Here is a 25,359-nt window from a genome sequence, read left to right as displayed (position 1 = left end):
AGTTTCACAGAGTCCCACTGATTAGCTAGACTGAATCATCAGCAGTGGTAACACCATGTATTTTTTTAGGTCCTGACCCTAAAAGTTATAGATATAAAGGAATATAGATATATAAGATGAAAACATAGATACACAGGGTGAAAAAAAGAGGATGACCGTATAGATGTGGAGGATGACTTAGAAACACCGACAGGCACTGAACACCCACAATGCACTTTAATGTTTGAAAGAAATTGAGACCACCGAGTCAGACACTGGGTTAGATTTGTTAGAGCTCATGACTTCATACTTAACTTGGACTTGAGGGTAAGTGATGAGTAAATCTGGTGTGTGTGTGTATGTATGTATTGTATATGTGCACACATGTGGTGTGGTTTTAGTGTGGAGGGTGCTAAACTGTGTTTTCTTATTGCCCGAGCAGTCACTATAAACTACCACCACACCACAGGCAGTCGTGCGCCCTCTCTGGACGACGATGAGGAGGAGGAAGATAGACTTCACGCAATGATCTCAATGATCTGCTCGCGGAACCTCACAGACCCTAATGTCATGAAAGGTTTTTATCACAAGTGCCACCCCCCACCCCACTCACTCTTTCCCACTCTCTCCATCACTCGCTTTTAGCATGCCATCTTACCTTGCTTCTGGATGCTTGCCTGACCCCCCCCCCCAAAAAAAGTCCTAGTCCAACAGTGCAGGTATTATCATATCAGTCAGAACAGTTGGATTTGCTCCAGTCTGTCTAACTTCATCACTTGGACATGTGTGTTATTGGCCAAGCCTGTGTGCATGGTAACCATGGTAACAAGAACACAGAGAACAAAAGCTAGGTCAAATGATGAGGCCCGGGTTGCTCCAAAGCAGTCCACTACAGAGCAAAGAGGGAGGGAGAATGTTGCAAATGCAGTTGCTTTCTGCACACAGCATAATGTTGTCATCATCCCTTTTTTTGAATGATTCACACGTTGTCATATTTTAGCCCCTTTTGCCATTTTGTCATTTGGAAAAAACAACAGAATGAATGTTATTATTCTGATGACCCTTGTATCAATGCAAGTCTTGGTGGCCAGTTTTGTGTCCGTGTGTGTGTGTGTGTGTGGGTGTGTGTGTGGGTGAGAGAGAGAGAGAGAGAGAGAGAGAGAGAGAGAGAGAGAGAGAGAGAGAGAGAGAATTAGTGTATGAGTGTGTGGGAGGGAGAGACAAATCAGTGCCACGTTTTCCCCCTCTAATACCCCCACCCCCTTTGCTGCCGTCACTTTTTCCCTTGCACTCCTCTGTTGCTGGGGGTAACCTGACCTAAACTGTCTTGCTGGCATAAGAACTGTCACCCCATGGCCACAGAAAACACATTACTACTACTACAAAATAAGCATATTGGTGATTATATTGCTGTATTATTTAATATATTGATCATTATATGCTTTATAATACATTTCAACTAAACTGGTAAAACTGCGATATACAGGATAAAGGATCATTTATATTTTTTATATTTATAGTTTAAAATATGTAAAAATATTTATATTCTTTTGTAAAGCTGCTTATTTACATAATTCTGGTTGCCAGACTTATTTTTATATTTATAGTTTAAAATATGTAAAAATATTTATATTCTTTTGTAAAGCTGCTTATTTACATAATTCTGGTTGCCAGACCAATATTGTCATACCAAGTAACAAATGGTACATTGTGCAGCTCTAGTACACTTCAGTGCTGCTTTTTGCATCACACCCACACACAAGTATACGGAAGCACTGTGCTGTCTTACATGAAATAAGATCCTCATCGGCATATCTTTATTACAAGGATCTCAATTCTAACAAAAAACATCATGCATTACATCTAGAAAAGCATCTTGTTATTAGATTGTATCTTAAACAACATCTTTGCAGTATAGAGTAACTAATGGATTCTGACAAATGGGGCAGTTGACAGAATTAGTGCAGAAGGTTGTGAGTTTAAATGCCAAAACCACCGAGGGGCAACTGCTGAGTCTGTGAGCAAGGCTCCTAACCCTCAATCAGCCAGTCATATAAACAAGATAAATATAAGTTACTCTTTATATGTGTGTCTGCCAAATGCTTTAAAGTAAATGAGTCAAATTTAACTTCATGATAGGTTTCAATGACAAGATGTTAATGTAAGAATACTATGTATCTAGAATGTATCTAGATATAGTCCTTACTATACACACATTATCAAGGATTCTCAAATTCTAGCATTTATTGGTTAATACTTTTATTTCTCACTGATTATAATTGCTTGGGCCATATACAGATCCATAAATACTAAGTCGTTTAACAACGTTAGTATTAGTTTAGCTTTCTACTATAGTGTATTGAAATTGAAATGAACTAATTAAAATGGTGAGATCAGAAACACCAAAACACCCAGAAGATCACAGAAAACAACTGTGCTGGATGACAGAAGAATCCTTTCCCTAGTGAAGAAAAGCCAGATCAAGACATTCCTGCGGGAGGTAGGCGTATCATAGTGTACAGAGTGATGTTATCTGCTTATATTCAGCAAAACGCCTCAAAACCCATCGGATGTTGCTTTGCAGTGCAGATGGACTATGACCTGATGTATTCTTGGAAAATAACCCATCCAAACCATGTAAGGCAAAGTAAAGTGAAAGTGCGAAGGGAAAGTCACTCACCTGAACTGAATCCAGTTGTGCAAAGGCAAAACCTCAAGGATCAGCAGGACTTGAAGACCTGATCTGGATGTAAATATCTCCACATTTAAGTTGAAAGTCTGTACTTTGAGCAAATGGTCATGAAATTTTATTTCAGCTCCAATATATCGTGTTAGACAACTACAATATCATCGTGTCCAAATATTTCGGGACCTGACTGTAACACTATTGCCTGTATTGAAGAAAATTCATGCTTCTCTGCTCAATTCCACAAAGATCCAAAGTTTATAATAAAATCCTGTCTGTTTTGCTTAACACCACACCCAACGTATAGACATTTAACATGCTCAAAATGATAATTATGAAGCTTCCCATGTTGTTTAAGTTAAACAGCAAGAAATAAAACAGTCTGCAAATTCTGCATCTGTATAAACACTGGAACTCGGGAATCCTTTATATACAAGTGTATACATTAATGACAGCATCAGGGTGGTTTTAACCAAGCATAAAGTAAAACTCTGACTTATTCTCTCAGCTGAACTCTTTGTCAAATCCAATCTATCAATTTGTAGCCATGTTGTAAAAATAAGTATACGTTTATATGCTGTTTATTATTATCTCATAATAATGAGAGGCTTTTCTCCCAGTAATGCAGTGTTTCTGATGGTGGTGCTGATGGGGATTTCTTTTATTTCTTACTCGGTAGCAATGTGATTTTATTAATTACACACACACATGTTAAAGGTCACCAAGTGGTTGCAGAGTATATATTAGGGAATGGATGTGGGTTCAGTAGGAAGAGCAGATCAGACTGATGTTCCTCCCAATCAGGGCAAGTCTATCTCTCTTGTTCCCTCTTCTCTGCACTGTTGGGCAGGCAGCAATGCTCCCAATTATTTGCTCTGTTTTCCTTTGGCATTCCTTTTGGTTGACTTGACTTTGAAGAATCACCTGATTTTTGGGTTCCACTTTTTCATTTGATTTCACTGCAACATGTTTGATGACTCTGCATGGGAAAATTGCACCTCTCCTACTAATATCTTTTTATTTATTTATGATTTAACCAGTATGTGCACCTCTGCTGCTTTGTCCAATCTATGTCTTCCCTTTCTATGACTTTTCTGTTTTGTTAAGTTTGATATCATTGAGTTAATGTTTATTTCCCTCCCTCCTGTTTTCAGCCAGTTTTCTGCAATGCTGTTCACTATAATTCTTCACAAACTGCGGTCACCTTTCATTACAACAGTCTGGTCCTGTGGGGTTCTAGCGTGGTAGATATGTGAATCGTTCCGTGAACAAATGACCTATTTGACCATAACGTTGGCACATTTTAAACTCTCATAGCCCACACAAGAGACCCACCAGCAGTGAAATTCAGACATTCTGTCCTTCTGTTGTTTTTGTTTGTTTGTTTGTTTGTTTTTGTATTTTTTTTGGCCCACCAGGAAGCTTATAGTGTTATCAGGTCACCAGCTCGGGCCTGAAGAATTAAGGTGAAGAGCATTTGCTCAGTGTGTACTGTTGAACTTTTTCGGTTTAGTTATCTCAAGTACATTTTACATTTAATGACATGAATTTTTTCTCTCTTTAGTTGCCCTTTTTTGGTTTGTTCTTGTCCTCTTCTCTACTCTGTTATTTGGTTTCATGCATCCAGCATGGTGGGAGCAGTGGCTGTATGTCCTATCTTCCTCTCGTAGCTCTCTAAATGCCTGGCTCTGTCCGTGCAGTGGCACGCTGTGATTGGCAGGTCTTCTGGCATGGCCACCCCCCTTGCATCGTTCATGCCTTATTATCTTTTGGTTTCTGTTCCTTCACAGATGCATGCTACCACAGGAATCCTTTTACCTCCATGTGTCTGTATTTAAGGATCTCATGGATCTGATATAGATGAGTCTCTAACTTAATTGCTATGATGGTTGAGCTGACAGGCCATTTTATATGTATGTATGTATGTATGTGTGTGTGTGTGTGTATGTATGTATGTATGTATGTATGTATGTGTGTATGTATGTGTGTGTGTGTGTGTGTGTGTGTGTGTGTATGTATGTATGTATGTGTGTATGTATGTATGTGTGTGTATGTTTGTGTGTGTGTGTGTGTATGTACGGGTGTGTATGTGTATGTATATGTGTATGTATGTATATGTGTGTGTGTATATGTATGTGTGTGTGTTTATGTGTGTATGTATGTGTGTGTGTGTGTGTGTGTGTGTGTGTGTGTGTGTGTGTGTGTGTGTGTGTGTGTATGTATGTATGTATGTATGTATGTATGTGTGTGTGTGTGTATGTATGTATGTGTGTGTGTGTGTGTGTGTGTGTGTGTGTGTGTATGTATGTATGTACAGTATATATGTATGTATGTGTGTGTATGCATGTGTGTGTGTGTGTATGTATGTATGTAAGTATGTATGTATGTATGAGTGTGTATGTATGTGTGTGTGTGTGTGTGTATATGTATGTATGTATGTATGTATGTATGTATGTATGTATGTGTGTATGTATAAAAAATGTAATTTGTAACAGAACATATTGCTATCTTGTATGAGCAGGTGCGAACCTGTTCTTTTAGTGCAACATTACTGCCATCATTATTCTTTGAATTTCTGAAATAATCCAGAGTTTAATTCAAATGTGCTCAGGCCATCAGCAGTTCTTTTCAGATCTTGTAAAAAAACACAGGATTGATGCATAAAGAAACACAAAGGAGCAATCTTGTACAGAAGGTTACTAGGGAAGGATTCACATAGCTTATTCATTCATCTTTTTCTCTCTTTTTCTCTCTCTCTCCCTCCCCTCCCTATCTTTTGTTAGACCATGGGGACATGGATATGCAGGGCTTCGGAGGCAGCCCATCGTCATGGCAGCAAGCTGAGAATGCCAGTCATGCGTCGTCATGCTTGTCCTGCTCTGTTGGGGGCAGGAGCTTGTCCATAGAGCTTCCTGGAGCGTGCACCTGTATTCATGAACGGTGAGAATGCATCAGTTTATTTTTAATACACTGCCTTTTTGTCGCTAACCTTCCACATCCTCCGGATGCTGATCTCCTCTGCTCTTTCCGTTCTGCATCCAGAATCCCCCTCAAGATGCTTTGTCATAACATGAAGCGGCAGATTGTCTCCAGAGCCTTCTATGGCTGTAAGTTCTCAGCATTATAAATAAAAGCATGATGTTGCAATTTAGCCATTCATCCATGCTAAAAAAAAGCACATGATTACTTTAGGGCTTGCCTACTGTCGACATCTGTCCACGGTGAGAACACATCTATCAGCACTGGTCAACCACAACATTGTCCCACCAGACAAACCTTGTGAAGCATCTGGAGGCCTCAGCAAAGATGTCTGGAGCAAATACCAAAAAGACTGTAAGGTTGGTGTGAGTAAGACCCATTGGTGAGCTGCATGGTTTTTAACTGAAGTCTTAAGTTGTCTTTTTTCCTCCTATTACCATGATTTTACTTTTTTTTTCTCAGAACTATAAGGAGCTGGAGTTGCTCCGGTTGGTTTATTATGGTGGTGTGCAGCATGAGATCAGGAAAGAGGTGTGGCCGTTTTTGTTGGGCCATTATAAGTTCGGCATGGGGAAAAAGGACATGACGCAGGTAAAACAAATCCCTCAGTTTCTGGGTAAAAAACAAAAGTTGATGAGAAACTAGTGAACTGGTTCTTCAAGCTGTTTTAGGAGCAGGTCTGACTGTGTTGCTGTCTGCAGATTGACGAGAAGATCGCAGCACGCTACAAACAGGTGATGAGAGAGTGGAAAGCCTGCGAAGTGATTGTAAAGCAACGGGAGAAGGAGATGCAGTCAGCCATATTTGCCAAACTCTCATCGGGCAGCAGCATTGACAGCCACGTCATGAAACTCATCCACAGAGACTCGACTCTCAGCAATGAGGTAAGAGTCTCCCTTCTACTATAAAGCAGAGCTTCAGCTAAGGATCTGTCAGACTGTGTTGTGGAAATTGAGATTGATCATTGAGATTGATCAGATGTTTTTACAGTCTTAATCTGTCCAGTGTTTGGTGAGCCAGTGCTCACTCTAGCCTCAGCTTTCTGTTGACGATGTGGTCGTCTCTTGAGACGCTTGATCAGCAGTAATAGAAATAATCAAACCAGTCCATCTGCCATCACCATTCATGCCACATTCTCTATCACTGAGATCAAATTAAAATCACTGTGAACATTACTCAAAGCCCCTGGACAGTATCTACATGACTGTATGCATTGCACTGCCACCATATGATTGGCTGATTAGATAATTGCACGAATGTGTAAGTATACAGGCGTTCCTAATAGTTCCTCAGTGTGTCTATATAATAATTTCTGCTGAATATTTTTTCCCTTCTCCCTCATTCTATCAGGTGTTCATGTCAGTGGATGAACCTGACGGGGCTGGTCAGGACACTCCATGTGAGAGTGAAAACACCCCCACCATGACCACTGTGGTTAATCCGGTCGCTCTGGCTCCTGATGAGAGGTTACTAGTGGAGTTTGACTCTCCAGACTCAGGCCTCCCTTCTTCAAGGAACTACTCGGTAGCGTCAGCACACTCCCAGATTTTATCAAGCATCGATGATGGACAGAGTATGGAGGAGGAGCCAGGAGAAGTGGCAACGCCTAGGGGTGGACTGGTAGAGCCGAGCGGGCGAGATTCACTGAGTGAGGACAGGCTGTGCAGTCAGCTGGATAAACTAGTTACTAACAGTGATGTTCCACCATCATTCTCCTCATATACGGTAAATTCAGCACACCTTATTCCGCCCAATCTATAATTAGTAAATGACACAGTCAGTAATTTAATCAAGACACTTTTAGATATATTAGTATTTTGTTTGGTTTTTGGATTGTAATAATTTTTTAGTTGTTATTAAAAAGAATAAAAAAAACGATTAATTATTTTTAGCTTATATACATACACAAAAAATGTGTTATATAAAAATATTTTATTTGTTATATTGAGTATTGTGTTGTGTAATATTTAATGAATGTATTGAGTTTCTTACTATCTTACTATATCTTAATTTTTTACTATATTCTTTTTTCTCCTTATGTTTAACTTCTGTTCTATGTTTATGTTCTGTAAAGCTGCTTTGAGACGAAGCCAATTGTAAAAAGCGCTATACAAATAAACTTGAATTGAAATTGAATTGAAGTTTGACTTCTGACCTGCTTTATTATTATTATTATTATTATTATTATTATTATTATTATTTTGGAAAGTCTGGTAAAGTTTGAGTTTATCATTTCTTACAGATTGAGGTGTTGGACACAGTGGCTCTGAACCTGCACAGGATAGATAAGGATGTTGCACGCTGTGATCGCAATTACTACTACTTCACCTCGAGCAACCTGGAGAAACTGCGAAACATCATGTGCAGGTGAGCCAGACTCGAATCTGTGCTCCTCCCTTACTACTGTTCTCAATCCACAGCCTCTCTGAAGTGTTTGTCTGCTCTGAACTCTACTCAGTCTGATCAGTTGTGTTCTCCTGCCTTTTCCTCTCAGTTACGTGTGGGAGCATCTAGAGGTGGGCTATGTGCAGGGCATGTGTGACCTCCTGGCCCCTCTGATGGTCATTTTGGATGATGGTGAGTTAATTCTTTAAATCTAAAGTCCTCTCAACCCTTGACTTCAATTCAGAAATATTTCCACTGGTCTTGAGTTTCCAGTCTGCCTGCTAAAAAAATATGTTTATCACTTAAAAAACTTATTTTAAGAGCTTCCATGTCCTCTTTTCCACTGAACCCCAACAAAAATGATTGCCATCCAAATGGTGTTTTGACAGAATTTACTCTCAACATTCATCAAGGCATCTCATGGGGTTAGTCCCAACAACAGTGTTGTTCCAGCATTCATTTAAAAGAAGACAGAGGCATAAACTCCACCCTGTCAAGGCTTTTAACGCTTTACAGTACCAAATTAATTATTCAGAAAATTCAATTCATCTTTATATTTACTCAGGAACAGCAATGAGAGAATACATTTGAGAGAATAATGTACCTTTGAACCCTTTTGTATCATAAATATGACTATAAATAACAGGGTTAAGACGTTGCTGACTTTTCTTTAACAGAATGGAAAAGCTTGTACATACCTCTTGATTTCTTTACTGCGTTTTTCCTGGAGAGTAACTGCATATTAAAGACCTCTTCTATTTACTCTATTTGTAAAGGTTTAAAAATAATTGTCCTATTGTTAAGTACATTAAAAAGCTTTGAATTAAGCCTGTTCTTATCTGTGCAAATCCAATTCAAATCCATGTTAGTGCCCCAGGGTTAAATGCATTATTATAGCATAAAGAATCCTATTATTATAAGGGAGGCTAAATTTATCTCTTTAACAGCTGTGTCCATGAGTTGTGCTCTATCTCATTCTTTCTCTCTCTCTCTCTCTCTCTCTCTCTCTCTCTCTCTCTCTCTCTCTCCCCCTCCCCCCTCCCCCTCTCTCATTCTCTCTCTCTCTCTCCCTCCCTCCCCTCTCTCTCCCCCCCTCATTCTCCCCCCTCTCTTTCTCTCTCTCTCTAATTCTCTCTCTCTCTCTCTCTCTCTCTCTCTCTCTCTCTCTCTCCCCCCCCCTCTCATTCTCCCCCCTCTCATTCTCTCTCTATCATTCTCTCTCTCTCTCTCTCTCTCTCTCAGAGTGCCTTGCCTACAGCTGTTTCACACAGTTAATGAAGAGGATGAGTCAGAATTTCCCCAATGGAGGAGCCATGGACACTCATTTTGCCAATATGAGGTCCTTGATACAGGTGATGTTTCCTTCCCCCTCACAGAGGCCATCTGGATAGAGACTCGTACAGTGACTGACATGATTATTAATGAGCTGTCACCTTTGCTGCTTTTACAGATCCTTGACTCCGAGTTGTTTGAGCTCATGCACCAGAATGGAGATTACACTCATTTCTACTTTTGCTACCGCTGGTTCCTTTTAGATTTCAAGAGAGGTATGATGAGATTTCTAACGCAAATTTTTATTGTTATTTTGAGATAGTGAAAGCCTCTGCTCATGGCTGCTTGTTATGTATGTGTTAGAGCTGCTCTATGAGGATGTATTTGCTGTGTGGGAGGTGATCTGGGTGGCACCTCGGATCTCCTCGCAGCATTTTGTACTGTTCATTGCGCTGGCTCTGGTGGAGGTGTACCGGGAAATCATTCGCGACAACAACATGGACTTTACAGACATTATCAAGTTCTTCAATGGTGAGGGAATTTGTTTTGAATGCTTATACTTAATTAAAGCACCGATGTGTTATGACAATGATGTGACACTGCCATGTGCAAAAGACCAAATGAGGATTTAAACATTAGGACATTATTACACTGGGCCATTTTTTTTATAATGTAATTCTAAATTAGATTTTCTTTTCAAACCTGGATAAACAGACCGTATGTAGTGCGCACCACAATGACTATAACACCCCAGACAACAGCACAGCTTCATCACTGTAGTCATGTGTACTGTTTGCAACAAAGAACTACCACCATTATTATATTCTTGTAACACGGCTGACAAAACCTGTCTCTTTTAATACGTATCAAAAACTCATTTATCAGTCAGAAGTTACAGTGTATATCTCTAATCCATCATAAAGAGGTTGCCTGCAAAAATAAGACAAATGATTAGCAAGTTGAAATATGAATATAGTCAAAATCTTCTAGCATTTCATAATAAAAGTTGACAAGAGACCAAGTTATTATTAAACTTATTTTAAGACATTTCTTTACTGTTTTTAAGCTTTAAATGTTATTATTCTATTTATGGAAAGAGAAGAAATGATCTGGCAATAGAATAAGAAAATATAAACCTTAAAACAGTTTGTTTTATTGTAATATTGTTAAAAGAATAAATTCTAAATAGTTTTTTCTAGATTCAAGATATTGTCACTTGCAGTGATGTTAGATGAAAGTAAAACCTGACGGGAAAATGTAATGTAAAGCTTTAAATGCTTTTCTTCTTGGCCCGATTTTTAAATGCCTCCGTTTATTTCCTGCGAGTATATAACTGTGGACAAGTAGTAGATTGTACTGACATATAGACTCATTCATCAGAGTTACGTAGATACAGACACATTTTTAAGTGCCAGAAATGATGTTCATCTGACACATAAAACAACATCAAGTGGTGATTTACAGTAAGTGCAAATGATGAATCAGTATCAGCTATATGTAAACACGCTCCTGTCCAACAGTAACTTATTTACTTTCTTATTTAATGTACACATTAAATGTAGATGAATATATTTAAGTTACAAAAAACATTCCCAGCATTTATGTGGGTGGGAGTCAATAAAAGGAACACATTCGTCAAACTAAAGTCATCCATGAAAACAATCAAATCAAGAATAAAAAAAAAGCTGAAACAATTGTGGAGTGAATGCTCTCACTCATATCCTCACATAAACATTACAGCACAATGAAATTATTTCTTCGCATATACCAACTTTGGAGGTTGAGGTCAGAGCGCAGGACCAGCTATGATACAGCACCCCTGGAGCAGAAGGATTAAGGGCCCTGTTCAAGGGCCCAATGTTGGCAGTGCTGGGGCTTGAACTGCGATCCTGCAATCAACAACCCAGAGCCTTAACCACACCTAAGACTGGCTCATAAAGTGATGAATTAGGAAACTGTTGGTGGAAACAGCGTTCGATCATTTCGTAATCAGCCTACGCTCACAGTTCACAATTTTGATCAATAAGACCGAAAATGACTATATTACACCACACCGTTGCTACACTCCCCCTACTGGTTTCCTGTAGCTGCCCACATTAGATTTAAAACACTGATGCTTGCCTATGAAGCCAAAACCAGCACCAACTTACCTCAAACACTTCACACACCCTCCTCTGCACCTCGTATCCACCACCATCCGATACTCAGGTGCTGCTCGACTGGTCCCAACATCTCTCAATGTACAATGAAGGCATGCATTAAGACTCATTGTTTTGGCACCCTGGCGGTGGTGATGTCTGGGTCTTCAAATGATATCTAATGACATTGTAAACTTCTTAATTTAACTTAAAACTAAAGACACAAAAACTAAAAAAAAACCCTGTCTTGTGTTGCTTTTCTTGCTGCATTTCTTCCCAACAAAGTTTTTAGACTGATGGCATTCGTAGTTCATGACCTAATGAACCAGTATCCATGTATTCCTAAATGTAAATAAAAACCTGTATGCTTTTTGTTGTGTTTAATAGAAATGGCTGAGAGGCATGATGTCCAGCACATTCTGAGGATAGCCCGCGAGCTGGTACACAAGGTGCAAACACTCATAGAGAACAAGTGAAGCTCACATCCAGCTTCATCACTCAGTTTTGCATTACTCCTTCCACCTGTGGTCCAGTCAGCAGTCCCTGTACTGAGAGCTAGAGGGGGAAGTGAAGCACGCTGGGTCTCAGTGACTCCCCCGGGGTAAAGCGATGACACTGCTCGGGACCTGCAGTTAGAATAAATGGCCTGAATCGTCCTTTTTCTGTATCCTTTGCCTGTAATGGAACGCCATTGTGTTGGCTGTTGGAGTTGTCTGCATGCATGTGGGATTTGAGCACACTGTGACTGATTTTTCTTTCTGATCTTTCTATTTTTTGGTTTTCTTTCTTTCTTTCGTTCTTTCTTTCTTTTTTTTTTTTTGTTCGTACGCTCCTCCAGTATACGCTGCATCCACTGGGTCCTTTCAGCGTCCACTTTCTGGAAAAAAAAATTCTTCAGCCTCAAGATTGCCACAGTGTAGTTCTGTTTTTACAAATGACTGTTTTTTCCTCTCGGCCAAATGTACAGAAAGTATCCCGCACTTCTCTGTGACTCTCAGGAGAATCCCTTCTTCTCTTCGTCTGCCTTTATTAGCTATGGCACTGAACAGTACAGTTGAGCACATTTTTTCTGAGTCAACAGAGCCTGACATTACAGTACTGAAGAAAAAGCGGAAGCTGCCTAACGTCAAATCCACTAAAGAATTAAGCCACGAAGAAGTCATCAAAGCATCGATTTGTGACCAAAAGGACTGTGCCAATTATATGACCTTGTCATAGTATTTGTCTACCTTGTATTTGTCTTTGACTTTGCTGGCCTTGTTTTCTCTCTTAGATCTTCTGGATCTTTTCTGATGGTTCAAAATAAGGTGGCTACTTTTGCACTTTTGCATATCTCTCCCTTCCTCAATCCAAAAGAGGGACAAGGGGATGGATGTGTAATTCCCAGAATTCTCTCTGATCTGAAATGAGCTGTGGAGACACAGATGCGAGCTGCTTCCACATGACGGCTGCAAGGCTGCATTGAAAAAACAATGGGCAATGTTATGTGTCTCAATGTATTTCACATCAAGAATGGTGCATGGCTTCTTTACACAAACTAGTATATAACTGTGCACTCGTTTGCAGCTGTATAAACATTCCTAAATTTACCAGAAAGTCTCAAAAGTGTCCTGCAGAAGATGATCATCCTTATATTTTAGCCAAAGCACCTTCTCAGTACACACAGCACTCTTGGTGCTAGAAACCTAAACATTGACCATTAATGTCTTCCCCTATCCTGAGCTACTGTACTGCTGCCTAATTCCTCCAAACACCCTTCTCAAGTCCCTTCAGATTCTTTGTACTGCCTGAAAGCTTCTTTGTCCATTATCAGGTAGCGGTTCCTTAGCAGCCCTGTATATTTTCTGTGCCTCAGACACTGCAGATCACTTGTCTTCATTTTGTGAGTGTGTGTGATGGACATGATACATCCTATGAAAGGTTACTTCCAAAAGGAGCTTGTGTACCAAAGCCTCCAGAACATCATCCTTAGTGTCCTACAGTTGTGGAACCTTCACACATAACTCAAAGACTGTTGAAAGAAAATAAACATCATCTTAATTTTTACTGTGAAACACTTAATTTATTATCCCCTCCCCCCTCCCCCCATGTCCAACTACTGTAGTGTAAATAAGAGGAAAGTAAAAGCTCTGGAGTTTCTCTGAGGCCCATAAAGGCAACTGCATTTTAAACTCTATTTTTTTTTAACTTTTGGTTGTAGAAATGTGCTTCAGTGAACACTGTATAACTGGAGAACTGTACAGTTTGAATGTGCGAAGCCTTTGTTACATGTTGACTGTTATGGTCCTTATTCATGTTGTGCCCTGGATTCTATGGATTTGAAAATTCTATATTTTGTTTTTGGATGCCAAACTCTGAATGCTGAAGTATGTATTTTAATGGATGTATAATTTTACCTTGAATGTATTACTAAAGAAAAAAAAAAGTTGTTCCTAACATATTTTACCACAATCAAGTTTCATTTGTCAAAATCTATTTGTATATGAAGATTAATAGCAGCTACATGAGGAAACTTGTTTCTGAGGGATATCACAATACCTCACAAAATGCTGTTTCCAAAAGTCACCACTAGTGGGTGCTCCAGTCAAACAAATAGCAAAAATAAATAAATCCATTAGATCTATTAGAACTAATTAGATCCATTTATGTACATGATCATTTGAGTAAAAACTACTTCCACCAGCATAAGTGGAATCAGCTGACCGCATGGTGTTATGTACTAATAACTGTCCATTAATGGTTATTTTTAGTGCCATTATCTTTGGATGAGAAAGCTGATAACTATGTGACATTTTATCACAGATGCACAAGTAAACTTTTGCACACAATAATTTAGCCACCAAGATATCTTTGAACTACAGACTAAAATTCTCTCAAGGTACTGGATTTTTTGGGGCTAGTTCTCAGTCACAGCACCGTTCAGGCTTTTTTTGTGTGTGTGTGTGTGTGTGTGTGTGTGTGTGTGTGTGTGTGTGTGTGTGTGTGTGTGTGTGTGTTTGCCACAGACAGTAGAAAATGTGCACATTTTCCTGTACAGAAAAAAGAAAATAGAAAAATTCGGCTGATATTTACTGCTCGTGTTGAGAAATTGATGGAGACACACACTGAAGATTTGTCAGTGAAAATCGACTGTTCACAGTTTTTGTTATTTAGACTCAAAACATAAAACTACAGTTACATACAAAAAAGGAGACGTCATCAATACTCACACACCATTGGCAACCGGGACAATCTGGAGAAAGTGCATAGTGATGTTCATATAGCAGCAGCACATTCATTCATTTTCTACCGCTTATCTGAACTATTCTCGGGTCACGGGGAGCCTGTGCCTATCTCAGGCGTCATCGGGCATCAAGGCAGGATACACCCTGGACGGAGTGCCAACCCATCGCAGGGCACACACACACTCTCATTCACTCACGCAATCACACACTACGGACAATTTTCCAGAGATGCCAATCAAAATACCATGCATGTCTTTGGACCGGGGGAGGAAACCGGAGTACCCGGAGGAAACCCCAGAGGCACGGGGAGAATCGAACCCCCAACCTTGGAGGTGTGAGGCGAACGTGCTAGCCATTAAGTCAGCAGCTGCACAGACACAGTAATAAAAAATATCAAAAGAAGACTAAGCTCAGCAGATACACATTAATAAATATTTCAAATATGCAGCTAAGATGAATTCAAAACTAGAACTTTTATAACTTGATAAAAATGCTTAGACGTGGGAGAACGTATTACCAAAGCAGTCCTTATGAAATTTGGTCATTCTTAATTTCAAATCCTCATGCAAGACAATAAAACACAGTGTACTATGCTTTAGGACTTCACACTCCCAGATGGTAAATAAGGAACATTAGTGGATCATTAAAAGCACATTACATACAGGTTTAGAGCCTAATTCATAAATATCTTTGACTGAAGAGTTCACGATTGTGTTCTATATGTGTTTAACAGATAAGATCATATCTGTGGTAATCACACACACACCTTGCTGCTGCAGTGGATTGATATCATGTTGAGAAATTGAAAAAGATTTGTCAGCGAAAATCGACGGTCCACGTTTTTTCTTATTTAGACTCAAAACATAAAACTACAGTTACATTCAAAAAAAGAGACGTCTTCAATACTCACACACCATTGGCAACCTGGACAATCTGGAGAAAGCGCCTAGTGACGTTCATATAGCAGCAGCACAGACACAATAATAAATAAGATGCAAGGAGATGATGCTGCTCATGCACTGGTACGTCACAGTAGGAGCTTGACATCCATGCTGTCTGTAAGCCAAGCTGATGCTGTTCACCACACAGTATCTTCTGCTTAGACAAGTGAGCCCACATATCTGTGTCCTACCTCCTTAACAAAGAAACAGTTGGTCTGGTGTATTAGATGTCTGCTGACAGGTCCAAATAGCCCCGCTGAGCACCTAGTGGATACAACAACGAATACTCCACCAGGTCCCCCTGTATTCCTGTAACTACATGGATTAAACTATATGTCATAGCATAGCATGTGAAAAGGGTGAATCTTAAGGCAACACTTCACGGTCTAGGAATAGAGCATTTGTCTGGAATTAATGCAAAGCAAGCATCAACAGCAGGCGTATGGCCAAAACCAACCTGCTCCTGATTCATCATAGTAGTCAGAAAACATGCCACAAGGCTTAGTTAGGTGTGGATGAGCTGAGGCCTGTGTGAATTCTCCATGAAAACTGTTAAAAAGTCCTCGTACGCTCTGTCGTAACAAGTGCCATGTGAACGAGGGCATTAAATGTGGCTTGAAGTACCATCTAAACAGAACTATTTTCAGGGTTGCTGTCATAACTAGCAAAGAGTCTAACTGTGGCTGAATATACTGTACCGCTCTGTAGCTGATAAAGCGCTTGCTATTTATTGCAAGTGGTGTCTCAAATTATAGATCATTGAAGAAATGACAAAACATGGCTGTAGATATAGCCTCATATAGTATGCACAATAAGCTTTAAGAAGGATGCTACCTTTTTTCTTCTAAGCCTCTTATATGGTCCAAGCTCATTGATCATTGATCTGTTTGTTGAGTTTATACGAGTTGTTGAGTTGTCCAGTGCAATTCAGTTTGTTTTCTAGGCTTTTTGTTGACAATTCAGTGATTTCTGGGTCTTGGGATTTTGTGAGTAGCAAAGTGCTTGGGCCAGATTCAACTGGACAAATCAGACACAGCATCATTGAGATGGCCACGCACATTCAGACGCTACATCAGTACAAGTCTTGCAGCAGGGACGTTTGTGGCTACTATGGAGGCGACATCACACAAGTGTAGTGTTGAGGGAATGTGCAGCATAACAAGTAGCGATGAATTAGTCTGAATCCAGTTAAATTAGCAAGCTTTGTGACAGATAATGTATTATATGTTGAGGGAAAAACACTAACGGTGCTAGTAAACATCAAGCAAGCTAGAATACTCTAAAGTCAGTTCCTCCATTAAATGTGGTATAGAAAGCTCACAGTAGGTAGGATCAATAGAAACGATTCGGCGCTGTGGCAACGTCACTGACACGCACTCGATCCTGCACAAGGACAGCGACTGACTTGCTAAAAACAGGGCAGCAACGATGAGGGAAATCCCATCTAACAAATGATGATAATATACAAATAATGCATGCAATACAGAAGAAAACACTCTCATGAAGGCAGAAAAGAAGAAGACGTATTTCCAGCTATGGAGGACAGGAGACAGGAGAAACACAGGCTCACAATGTTAATGTAAAGGAACACACACACACTTACAGCATTTGGCAGACGCCCTTATCCAGAGCGACGTACATAAGTGCTTAAATCTAACATTGAATACATTAATGCTGGCTCACTAGGTTACATACTTAAGATACCATCAGTTTAAAACATTTGTTCAAAGTTACAATGAAAAACTGTCAAAGGTCGTGTGTTTTTTTAATATATATTAAATGCAAAAGATAAGGAAAGAAGTGCTAGTTGAAGTGTTTCCCGAATAGCCAGTGACTCAGATGTCCGGACCTCTAGGGGAAGTTCATTCCACCACCTTGGTGCCAGAACAGAGAAGAGTCGTGTAGTATACTTGCCTCTTACCCTGAGAGATGGTGGAACCAGTCGAGCAGTGCTGGTAGATCGGAGGGTGCGGGGTGCAGTGCAAGGAGTGCCGCACGCACACACATACACACACATACACACACACACACACACACACACACACACACACACACACAGTAGGTGGTGTCCAGGTCTACCTCTGACAGATCATCACAGTGTACTGTAGTGTAGCATTAGTTATTAAACCATAGCTAATCATAGTATTCCATTTTTTAAGTCATAGTTATTGTTCGTAAGTAATTAGCAACATACAAAAAAATAAAAAAGGGGTCAGACAATGTTGTATTCCACTTCAGGACAAAGCGTAGTGTTTCTTAAATTTCATGTTTTATGAACGGAAAAATCGCAAGTACATTCTCTTCAGCCTTCAACACTGACAATTCATTTATTACATTTCTCTGTGTACAAAAGTTCATACTCGTGAATGATGGTACAAAATGCAATTCTGTATTTCCCACCGCCAACCACCTCCAAACTGTCATCTCGTACACGGATCTCAGAGGAATTGCACAATACAAAGGCATGGAAATAAAACCGAACATCAAAATAGATATTGCATCTTCAAAAGCTAAGTTTCTTCCATAAATACTTCCTTTGCTAGCCACTGTATTTTCTTATAACAGAATCACAGATTTATGTAGCCAGGAAAAAAAGTCAGATGATTATCATGTGACCAAAAAAATAAAATCCCCCCCCAAAAAAAAGAAGAATGGAAAGAGATTCGACATAGCAATGACATTTGTAGGCCACAATTGTTACAGTACAACATTAAAGGCCTAAAGTTCTCCTTATAGTGGTCCAGGCCCATGAGCCAGAGAAGTTGTGTTGGAGGTGAGGGGTGTGTGCGTGTGTGTGTGTGTGTGTGCACGTGTGTGTGTATATTTGCAGGTGAAACAGTCTGAGTGAGTGAAAGAGCACAGAGGTCCCAGTGGGGTTTATGTGAGCACATCATGGTCCTGCTGCATCTGTTCCTGTTTTGTCCTGTAAGGAGATAAGGGAAAAAAACAATAAATATTCTTTACATATTTCAGATTTTTAGGAAGCTGGGGTCAGAGCACAGAGTCAGATATAATAGAGTTCCCCTGAAGCAGGGAGCATTAAGGGCCTTGATCAAGGGCCCCAAAACTGACAGCTTCTTATCAACAACACAGAGCCTTAACTTGGCTTTGATAACGAAATGCGCCACTCACTTGTCTGGTTGTCGTAGCTCCTTCTCTTCCCTTCTCCTAACTCGAGTTTGGCTTCTCTGAAGACTTTTGTAGCTGTAAAAGAGTTGAGAAATAGTTTACTGCTTACGAAGTCTGACATATCGGTTTACTACAGACCTGACACAACGAGGAACCTGCTTTATAAAAATACACACCAAGTTGAGTAGGAATAACGGAGCCACATGCAGACGAGGAAGCTTTGACGATTAGCGTCAGCGACACACCTTAATAAAAGCATCCCTCCTTTCAAAGTGTTAGCAACATGCAGTGACAAGCATGGCTCATGGACGGTCAGATCATTCCGTCTTAATCTAATCGCACTACTGACATGAAAAGACAGAACTGCACATGGGCAAATCTTGGATCTTCAGACTGTGTCACTTTGACAGGTCGAAAGGGGGCAGTATTTATCCATCACACTTCAGTATCAACAGTTTCCACTTCCTCTCTATCAGCAATCAGGAATCTGAGCACTAAACATCAAAAAACGCATTTCCAAACAAGACAATAAGGAAAGTTAGGAGATCACAAGCTGTAGGATGTCACACGGACGTTTATTATTAATTAGCACAACGACTACTAACACTTAAAGAAGCCCAAGAGATAAAGGAGAAGGAAATGAAACTTGATACTGCTGCAACAACTACTGGATCTTAAGAAAAATAAGAAAAGGAAGAAAATTTTTTTTTAAAGGTGGTTAAAAAAAAAAGACCCCCCAAAAAACCCCCACCATACCTGTGATTGTTCTTTAAGAAAGTCAGGTAGCTGAAATTCACCTTTAAATACCTAGAAAAAAAACAACGAAGAACTGTTTTAGAGGCTGACATGCAGCAGTCACTACAACAGAGCTTTGTTCCTACATCTAGAGCAAACAACACAGCGCCACTGAAACCATCGTCCATTCGCCGTGACCGAGTTTTCTGTCTTTTAACATCTGTAATCTATCAGCTCGTAGATTTATTTAACGCTTTATTCATACAATAGTAGTCGAGACCGAACGCAAACGTTGCACAACAAAGCAATTAAAAGGCCACATTTTGTTAAGATCTCAGTACAAATGGCCAAATTGTGGATTTTGTCAAATAAGCCCTGTTTAACTAAAGACTATTAAGACATTCTCTATCGGCCAAGGTGCTGGACTCAGCTGAACTCGACACTCATGTCTCACTGTGTCTGCCAAGCCATGGAATAAAAGGGAGGCAAGGAGGAGGAGGAGGAGGAGGAGGGGTAGAAGGGGCTCTTGTGAATTCTGTGCACTGTTGATATCAGAAGTAGTCTCATTACTGAGTGTTTAAGAAAAGCCAGAGGCTGCAGAAAAGACAGAAAAGACAGTTCATGCTTTTCTGTGTGACTCGGGTCAGGAACTTATTGGGTAAAAAAAAAAACAAAGAGGGTCCGAAGGAACGTTAAATACGAATGGAATACTATATTAAAAGGAAAAAAAAACCCCCAAAAGGAAACAAAAGGTAGAGAGAACAGGATGTAACGGTGCGAAGGGGCAAAATAGAAAAACTCTCCCATGCTAAAACTACAAACTTTCCCAAACAGAGCTTTCTCTTGTAAAGTAAACCGTAGAACAAGCAGCGATTCAGAAAGCCGAAGGGCCTCTCGCTCGTTTTACTTTCCACCGCTGGGGCCCGTCAGCCGTTAGAGCCCCATGGAGTCTTAATCCATTCAAATCCTTCAGCCTTCTCTTCCCTTGAGTGGCAGTTTGAAAGGAAAAGACTAAAGGAAGTGGGACTGCTGCCGATCTGATACTTAACACAACATTCTCATTAAAGCTGTTCCAGTTAAAAGACGAAGATGAAGACGTCGTTCCGATGGTGCGACATGAAAACTTCAAGTTATAGAGAAAACATAAAGGAGCTTTAATATAATATTTTAGATGGTGTACGAGTCCATGTTTCCTGATACTGTAACATAAGAGTACTGAGTTTCTAACCTGCTTATTAATCATCATTTAATGGTATAAAGGAATCTTTTTTATTCAGCTGTATCTGTTTTCCTGGTTTAAATCATGCCTATAAACGCACCGGCTCATATATTTCAGCTAGTAGGCTTAATCTTTATAACGTTTACTCACTGATCCGCATTAAAGTGCACTAAGATTTGCTGTAAGGTTACGATGACGATCAAGGCTTTGTTTCATTCAGAAAATCACTTCTGAAATACGCTTTTGTTTTACTTGAATCGAAGTCCCTCGTTGCCGATGACTCAGTCACAGAGTGCCAGTAACAACATGCTGGCTAAAGCGCTGTTAATTTTCACTTTCATAAGGCTTATTTGTAGACTTTGTTCTTTCCTGGTTAGCGTACAAGATGTTGGATCAAGCTGCATGTACTGGAGGAAGGATTGTGCTGTAGTTCCTCCTCCGGATATTTTTTATTTTATACAGCGCACAATTTCCTTAGATTAGCATCATTAATTGTAAAAAAACAACAACAACAAAAAAAAACATCCAGAGCACAATTTTGTGTTGTTTTTCACTGCACATTCACTACACACAGTGTCATGTTATAATCGCTGGTGTTTTTTTTCTTTTATATGTTAAGGAGTGCGAGAACATTACATAAACTTTTTATTTTATAATTAGAAATGTTTCCGTTAATTTAAGTCCATTTCATTAGTGCAACTACTAGTCTGTTCATATGACAACAGAAAACCTGAACTGAAAAGAAATCTAAGCCGCTCGTGACTTAAAGTCGGCGTGAGACGAGAGTGAATAGGACAGAAAACGCTCGAGGACTTGAACCTATTCTTTCACAGAGGAGCCGAGCAAATTATACTTGCTCGGGTTAGCCACAGTAGACTACCTACAGGAGACGAACATGACTCGAGTGTTTAACTCTGATTAATGAGAAGAAGGACTAGAGGTGGTAGCACCAAGAGAGAGAACTTCCTGCATCAAACTGCCTCCTCCTGCTGAAAGTCGGCGTGGAATTTGTGTGTATCGGTTCCAGCACCGATGGCCATTGTGCGTCTCGTTTTCCAGGGTGTCATTTCAAACCTAGAGACAGAAATAGTATATCTACTCCTCCCAATGTTTAATTTTGGAAATGGAAGCGAGACAAAGCTCCAGCGATCACAATGATATTTGTACATGCAGGAAGAACGACGCAATCTTTTCTGTGGAAAAAGTCCAAAGCCTCACGCCTGCTTGCATGTAACTCATCAACGTCTGAGAGGAATGCGAGGCCTGGAGCCAGACGGCTGTGGATAATCCTTAGCCAGGTTCAGCAGGGGTCCAGAATCCTAGCTCCTATTTTCTCATCTTCTCCTGTGACATCGTCTCCATTTCCCAACATATCACTTACGTCCCCATAAAACCTGAGATGATGATCAAGATCGACGGCTCACGTGGCATCGTTATCCGTCAGACGAGGCCAAAACGAGGCAGCCGAGACGTCACAGGAAGCTGATCAGGCTGATTAGTAAAAAGGACAGGACAGTGACAGACACTGTTATATGAAGAGACTGTTCTAGATTTTAGTTAAAAGAAGAAATCTACAAGCTACATTTAGAGCTTAAAATGCATCTTAAATGCATCTCCAAATGGAACAGGATCAGAGAAACGTGTGTGTGTGTGTGTAAAAGTGTAAAAACAAAGCCTGTTCTGATCAGCCCATGGATCTACCAGAAGCTTGTACAGTACAGAAAGAATCAGGGGTTTTTTGGAGACGAGGGTGTGAGTCGTCTCACCCCTGAAGCACATATGGTACAGTAGAGAGAGACAGAGGAATGCGGCAGATGCTGTTTCAGCTGGATTTTCAATCTCCACAGTAATGTTGCAGTTTTTTTTCCTTTAGTTTTTTATAGAATTAGCTACAGATGTCATTTGAAATAAAGGTCAGATGTTTTTTCCCTACATATGATTTTTTTTGTGTTAAATACGTACAGTAGAAACGCTCTTTACTTGCATGGGAATATTTTGGGCCTAAAAAAATCTATTCGATTCGGTTTTCTTATTTGAACAACAATTGAAATTGACAAACGGCAGCTTTGTAAATATAGGATAGAAGTTCAGGATAGAAGTGATACACTGCACATCATGCTACCACATGTACATAGAACTATATTTTACATTACATTGTATTACATAGTATTTTTTTCTTTCATTTTATTACTATTGATGCATTTTTTTTTTTTTTTTTTAAAAACCTTGTTCTTAAATTTGGTTTTACTTTTGCACGGTCAAGAAGGAGCAGGCCGGGTTTTCATTTCACTGCAAGCTGTATATTATTGTGCAAATGAGTCTTGAATCTTGAAACTAACTAACTAACTAACTAACTAACTAACTAACTAACTAACTAAATATATATATATATACACACACACATTATACATATATATGCGCACACACACACACATTATACATATACACACACACACACATTATACATATATACACACACATGCACATACACACACACACGCACATTATACATATATATACACACACACACACACACACACACACACACGCACACACACACTCACATTATACATATACACACACACACACTCACACAAGCACACACATTATACATATATATATACACACACGCACACACACACACTCCCATTATACATATATATATACACACACATTATACATATATATATACACACACACACTCAAGCACAGTGATGCAGAGCTCACTTCATATTCACATTCCACATGGTATATATATATATATATATAAGCACACACAATATACAGATATATATACACACAAACACTATATATAGATATATATGAATTTTTATTCAATAATTGATGTCTAGAGGATTGTGTAAACTAAAAACGAGAGCTCTACTAATTGTATCAGTAGATTCAAGATTTGTTTGTCATCAAGTACACATTTATATACAGTGTACAGTAAACCTGTAGTGAAATGAAGACCTGTTCCTACTGGCCTTCTCTTCCTTAAAATGCATATAAAAATAAAAACTACATAAAAAAAAAAAAAAAGAATAAAACGAATAAGAAATGAAATGTATCTGTTGAATGTGTTATGTAGTAACACACAATTAAACAATATACAATAACAATAACAAAATATAAAATAACAATTAAGGGTCTAAAAAACAACTAAAGGTCTAAATACTAACCTTAATCACCTGTTTTTACTGTTAATCAGCTGGATTCTTAAAGGTGGATCTCAAGGTCAAGATCTCTGTATTTTTAGTATTGATTCATCATCAGGCTTCTTCAGTCTTAGGTCTCAACCTTTATGCCGGAATTCCGTTCTCGGATATTATCTTGTCTTATTTATTATTCTTATTATTAAGATGAAGTGAAATCTAGTGAAAACGAAATGAAAGACACGGCTTTTTACTTTCTTATTTTTACTTTCTTTTTACTCTCTTGTTTTTGCTGCATCTAAACACCTTCTCACTGTTCTCACTGGTCTCTGATCTGACACGATTGAGGTTTTTTATGCAAGCCTCCGAGCATAAATCCGAGCGGTGGGTGACAAGCTTCATCGGTCGGACCATATTTACAGCCACACCAGTCAGTGCTCACACCGGGTTGAAATTAAATTAAACCTCAAATCAGACCTTTCATCCGCTTCCTCCTCAAGGGCCTTTACACCAACCTCCAGGCTTGTACCGTAAGCATACGCCCGATCATCTATCTGACTGTGTCGTCTCATCCTGCTAATTGAGCCCCGGTGTTTGAGCTCACTCATCTGAGTTAAACACAAACTTATCATAATCATCCTCAGACCAGGAACGTATCGATCTTGATATAAAATTTCTCAACATAGATCAGAGAAGCTGTAAAGTCACTTAATAGGTATTGATTGTGGCTTTGGAAAGGATTCAAGACGTGCTAATTCATTCACATAGAGAGAATGGTGTACAGACAAATAAAGGGTAGAAGGGAAGAATTATACCAGACAAACCGCAAAATGATAATTACTGTAACGTAACCGTGCACTTACGACCGCCGAGAGAGCCGAGATCGAGACAGAAAGTAGAAGCTGAACAGCAAAGCAAAGCTTAATCTATGCCTTTAACTGTGAGGACACATCACACTGCCATACCGTTTTAATCACAGTGACAACAACGTGCCAAATAATTCAGAATGAATTATTGCAAATACGAGATCAAACGCTTCGTTCAAAACAAGCTGAAGGGACAGAAGTCAGAAATAAACGTCCTCTTTGGGAAACTCCGCTTTCATTGAAATGATTTTAGTATATAAAGTGTTGCAGAAAGCTAACACGGGGGCACTGACGCACGCAGCAGAACACAGCAGCTTGTTTAGTAACCTGATAAGCGAGCTCTATGCACAACACTTAAGCTATTCTCTCGTACTGCCTTTCCTGTAGTGCGTACGGTTTCGTTTGTTGGTTTGCTCGATCTCTCACGGTGCTCTAACACCTCAACTGAACTTTGCAAAAAGCTCTACAAATAATAAGGCACCTAATTACATGATGAGGTTGTTGTTAATAGCAATAATATTAATAACAAATTATTGGTATTATTAGTTATTATTACAATTATTGTATAATCAAATAATAATGTTGTTCTTTCGGCTGCTCCCTGTTCAGGGTCGCAACAGCGGATAGACTAGTCTGCATATTTCATCTGGCACA

General features: G+C 39.5%; 2 protein-coding genes across 10 annotated transcripts in view; one reads left to right on the top strand and one right to left on the bottom strand.

The window, feature by feature from the left end:
- Window positions 1–14,180, top strand: part of sgsm2 (small G protein signaling modulator 2) — a 50,713-nt gene extending 36,533 nt beyond the window's left edge. Inside the window, exons 12-24 of one of the 5 annotated variants that reach the window (XM_027175279.2) lie at window positions 422–556; window positions 5,449–5,605; window positions 5,708–5,772; window positions 5,858–6,009; window positions 6,107–6,235; window positions 6,346–6,528; window positions 6,995–7,369; window positions 7,887–8,011; window positions 8,139–8,221; window positions 9,272–9,381; window positions 9,480–9,576; window positions 9,665–9,832; window positions 11,827–14,180. In XM_027175279.2, the coding sequence (XP_027031080.1) occupies window positions 422–556; window positions 5,449–5,605; window positions 5,708–5,772; window positions 5,858–6,009; window positions 6,107–6,235; window positions 6,346–6,528; window positions 6,995–7,369; window positions 7,887–8,011; window positions 8,139–8,221; window positions 9,272–9,381; window positions 9,480–9,576; window positions 9,665–9,832; window positions 11,827–11,915 (1,868 nt within the window). In that variant the 3' untranslated portion in view covers window positions 11,916–14,180. The remainder of the gene's footprint in view (window positions 1–421; window positions 557–5,448; window positions 5,606–5,707; window positions 5,773–5,857; window positions 6,010–6,106; window positions 6,236–6,345; window positions 6,529–6,994; window positions 7,370–7,886; window positions 8,012–8,138; window positions 8,222–9,271; window positions 9,382–9,479; window positions 9,577–9,664; window positions 9,833–11,826) is intronic. The other 4 variants (XM_027175278.2, XM_027175280.2, XM_027175281.2 and 1 more) reach the window with 4 other exon arrangements.
- Window positions 14,181–17,854: 3,674 nt separating this feature from the next.
- Window positions 17,855–25,359, bottom strand: part of tpst1 (tyrosylprotein sulfotransferase 1) — a 47,654-nt gene continuing 40,149 nt past the window's right edge. For 3 of the 5 annotated variants that reach the window (XM_027175217.2, XM_047820601.1, XM_047820602.1), the window contains exons 4-6: window positions 19,490–19,540; window positions 18,737–18,808; window positions 17,855–18,527 (exon numbers count right to left, since the gene is read on the bottom strand). In XM_027175217.2, coding sequence (XP_027031018.1) covers window positions 18,773–18,808; window positions 19,490–19,540 — 87 coding nt within the window. In that variant the 3' untranslated portion in view covers window positions 17,855–18,527; window positions 18,737–18,772. Of the gene's footprint in view, window positions 18,528–18,735; window positions 18,809–19,489; window positions 19,541–25,359 lie in introns of those variants that run through there. The other 2 variants (XM_027175218.2, XM_047820603.1) reach the window with 2 other exon arrangements.

This window comes from Tachysurus fulvidraco, chromosome 11, assembly GCF_022655615.1.
Source record: "Tachysurus fulvidraco isolate hzauxx_2018 chromosome 11, HZAU_PFXX_2.0, whole genome shotgun sequence".
In the NCBI taxonomy this organism is placed as follows: Eukaryota; Metazoa; Chordata; class Actinopteri; order Siluriformes; family Bagridae; genus Tachysurus; species Tachysurus fulvidraco.
This window is presented reverse-complemented; position numbering and strand designations above follow the sequence as displayed.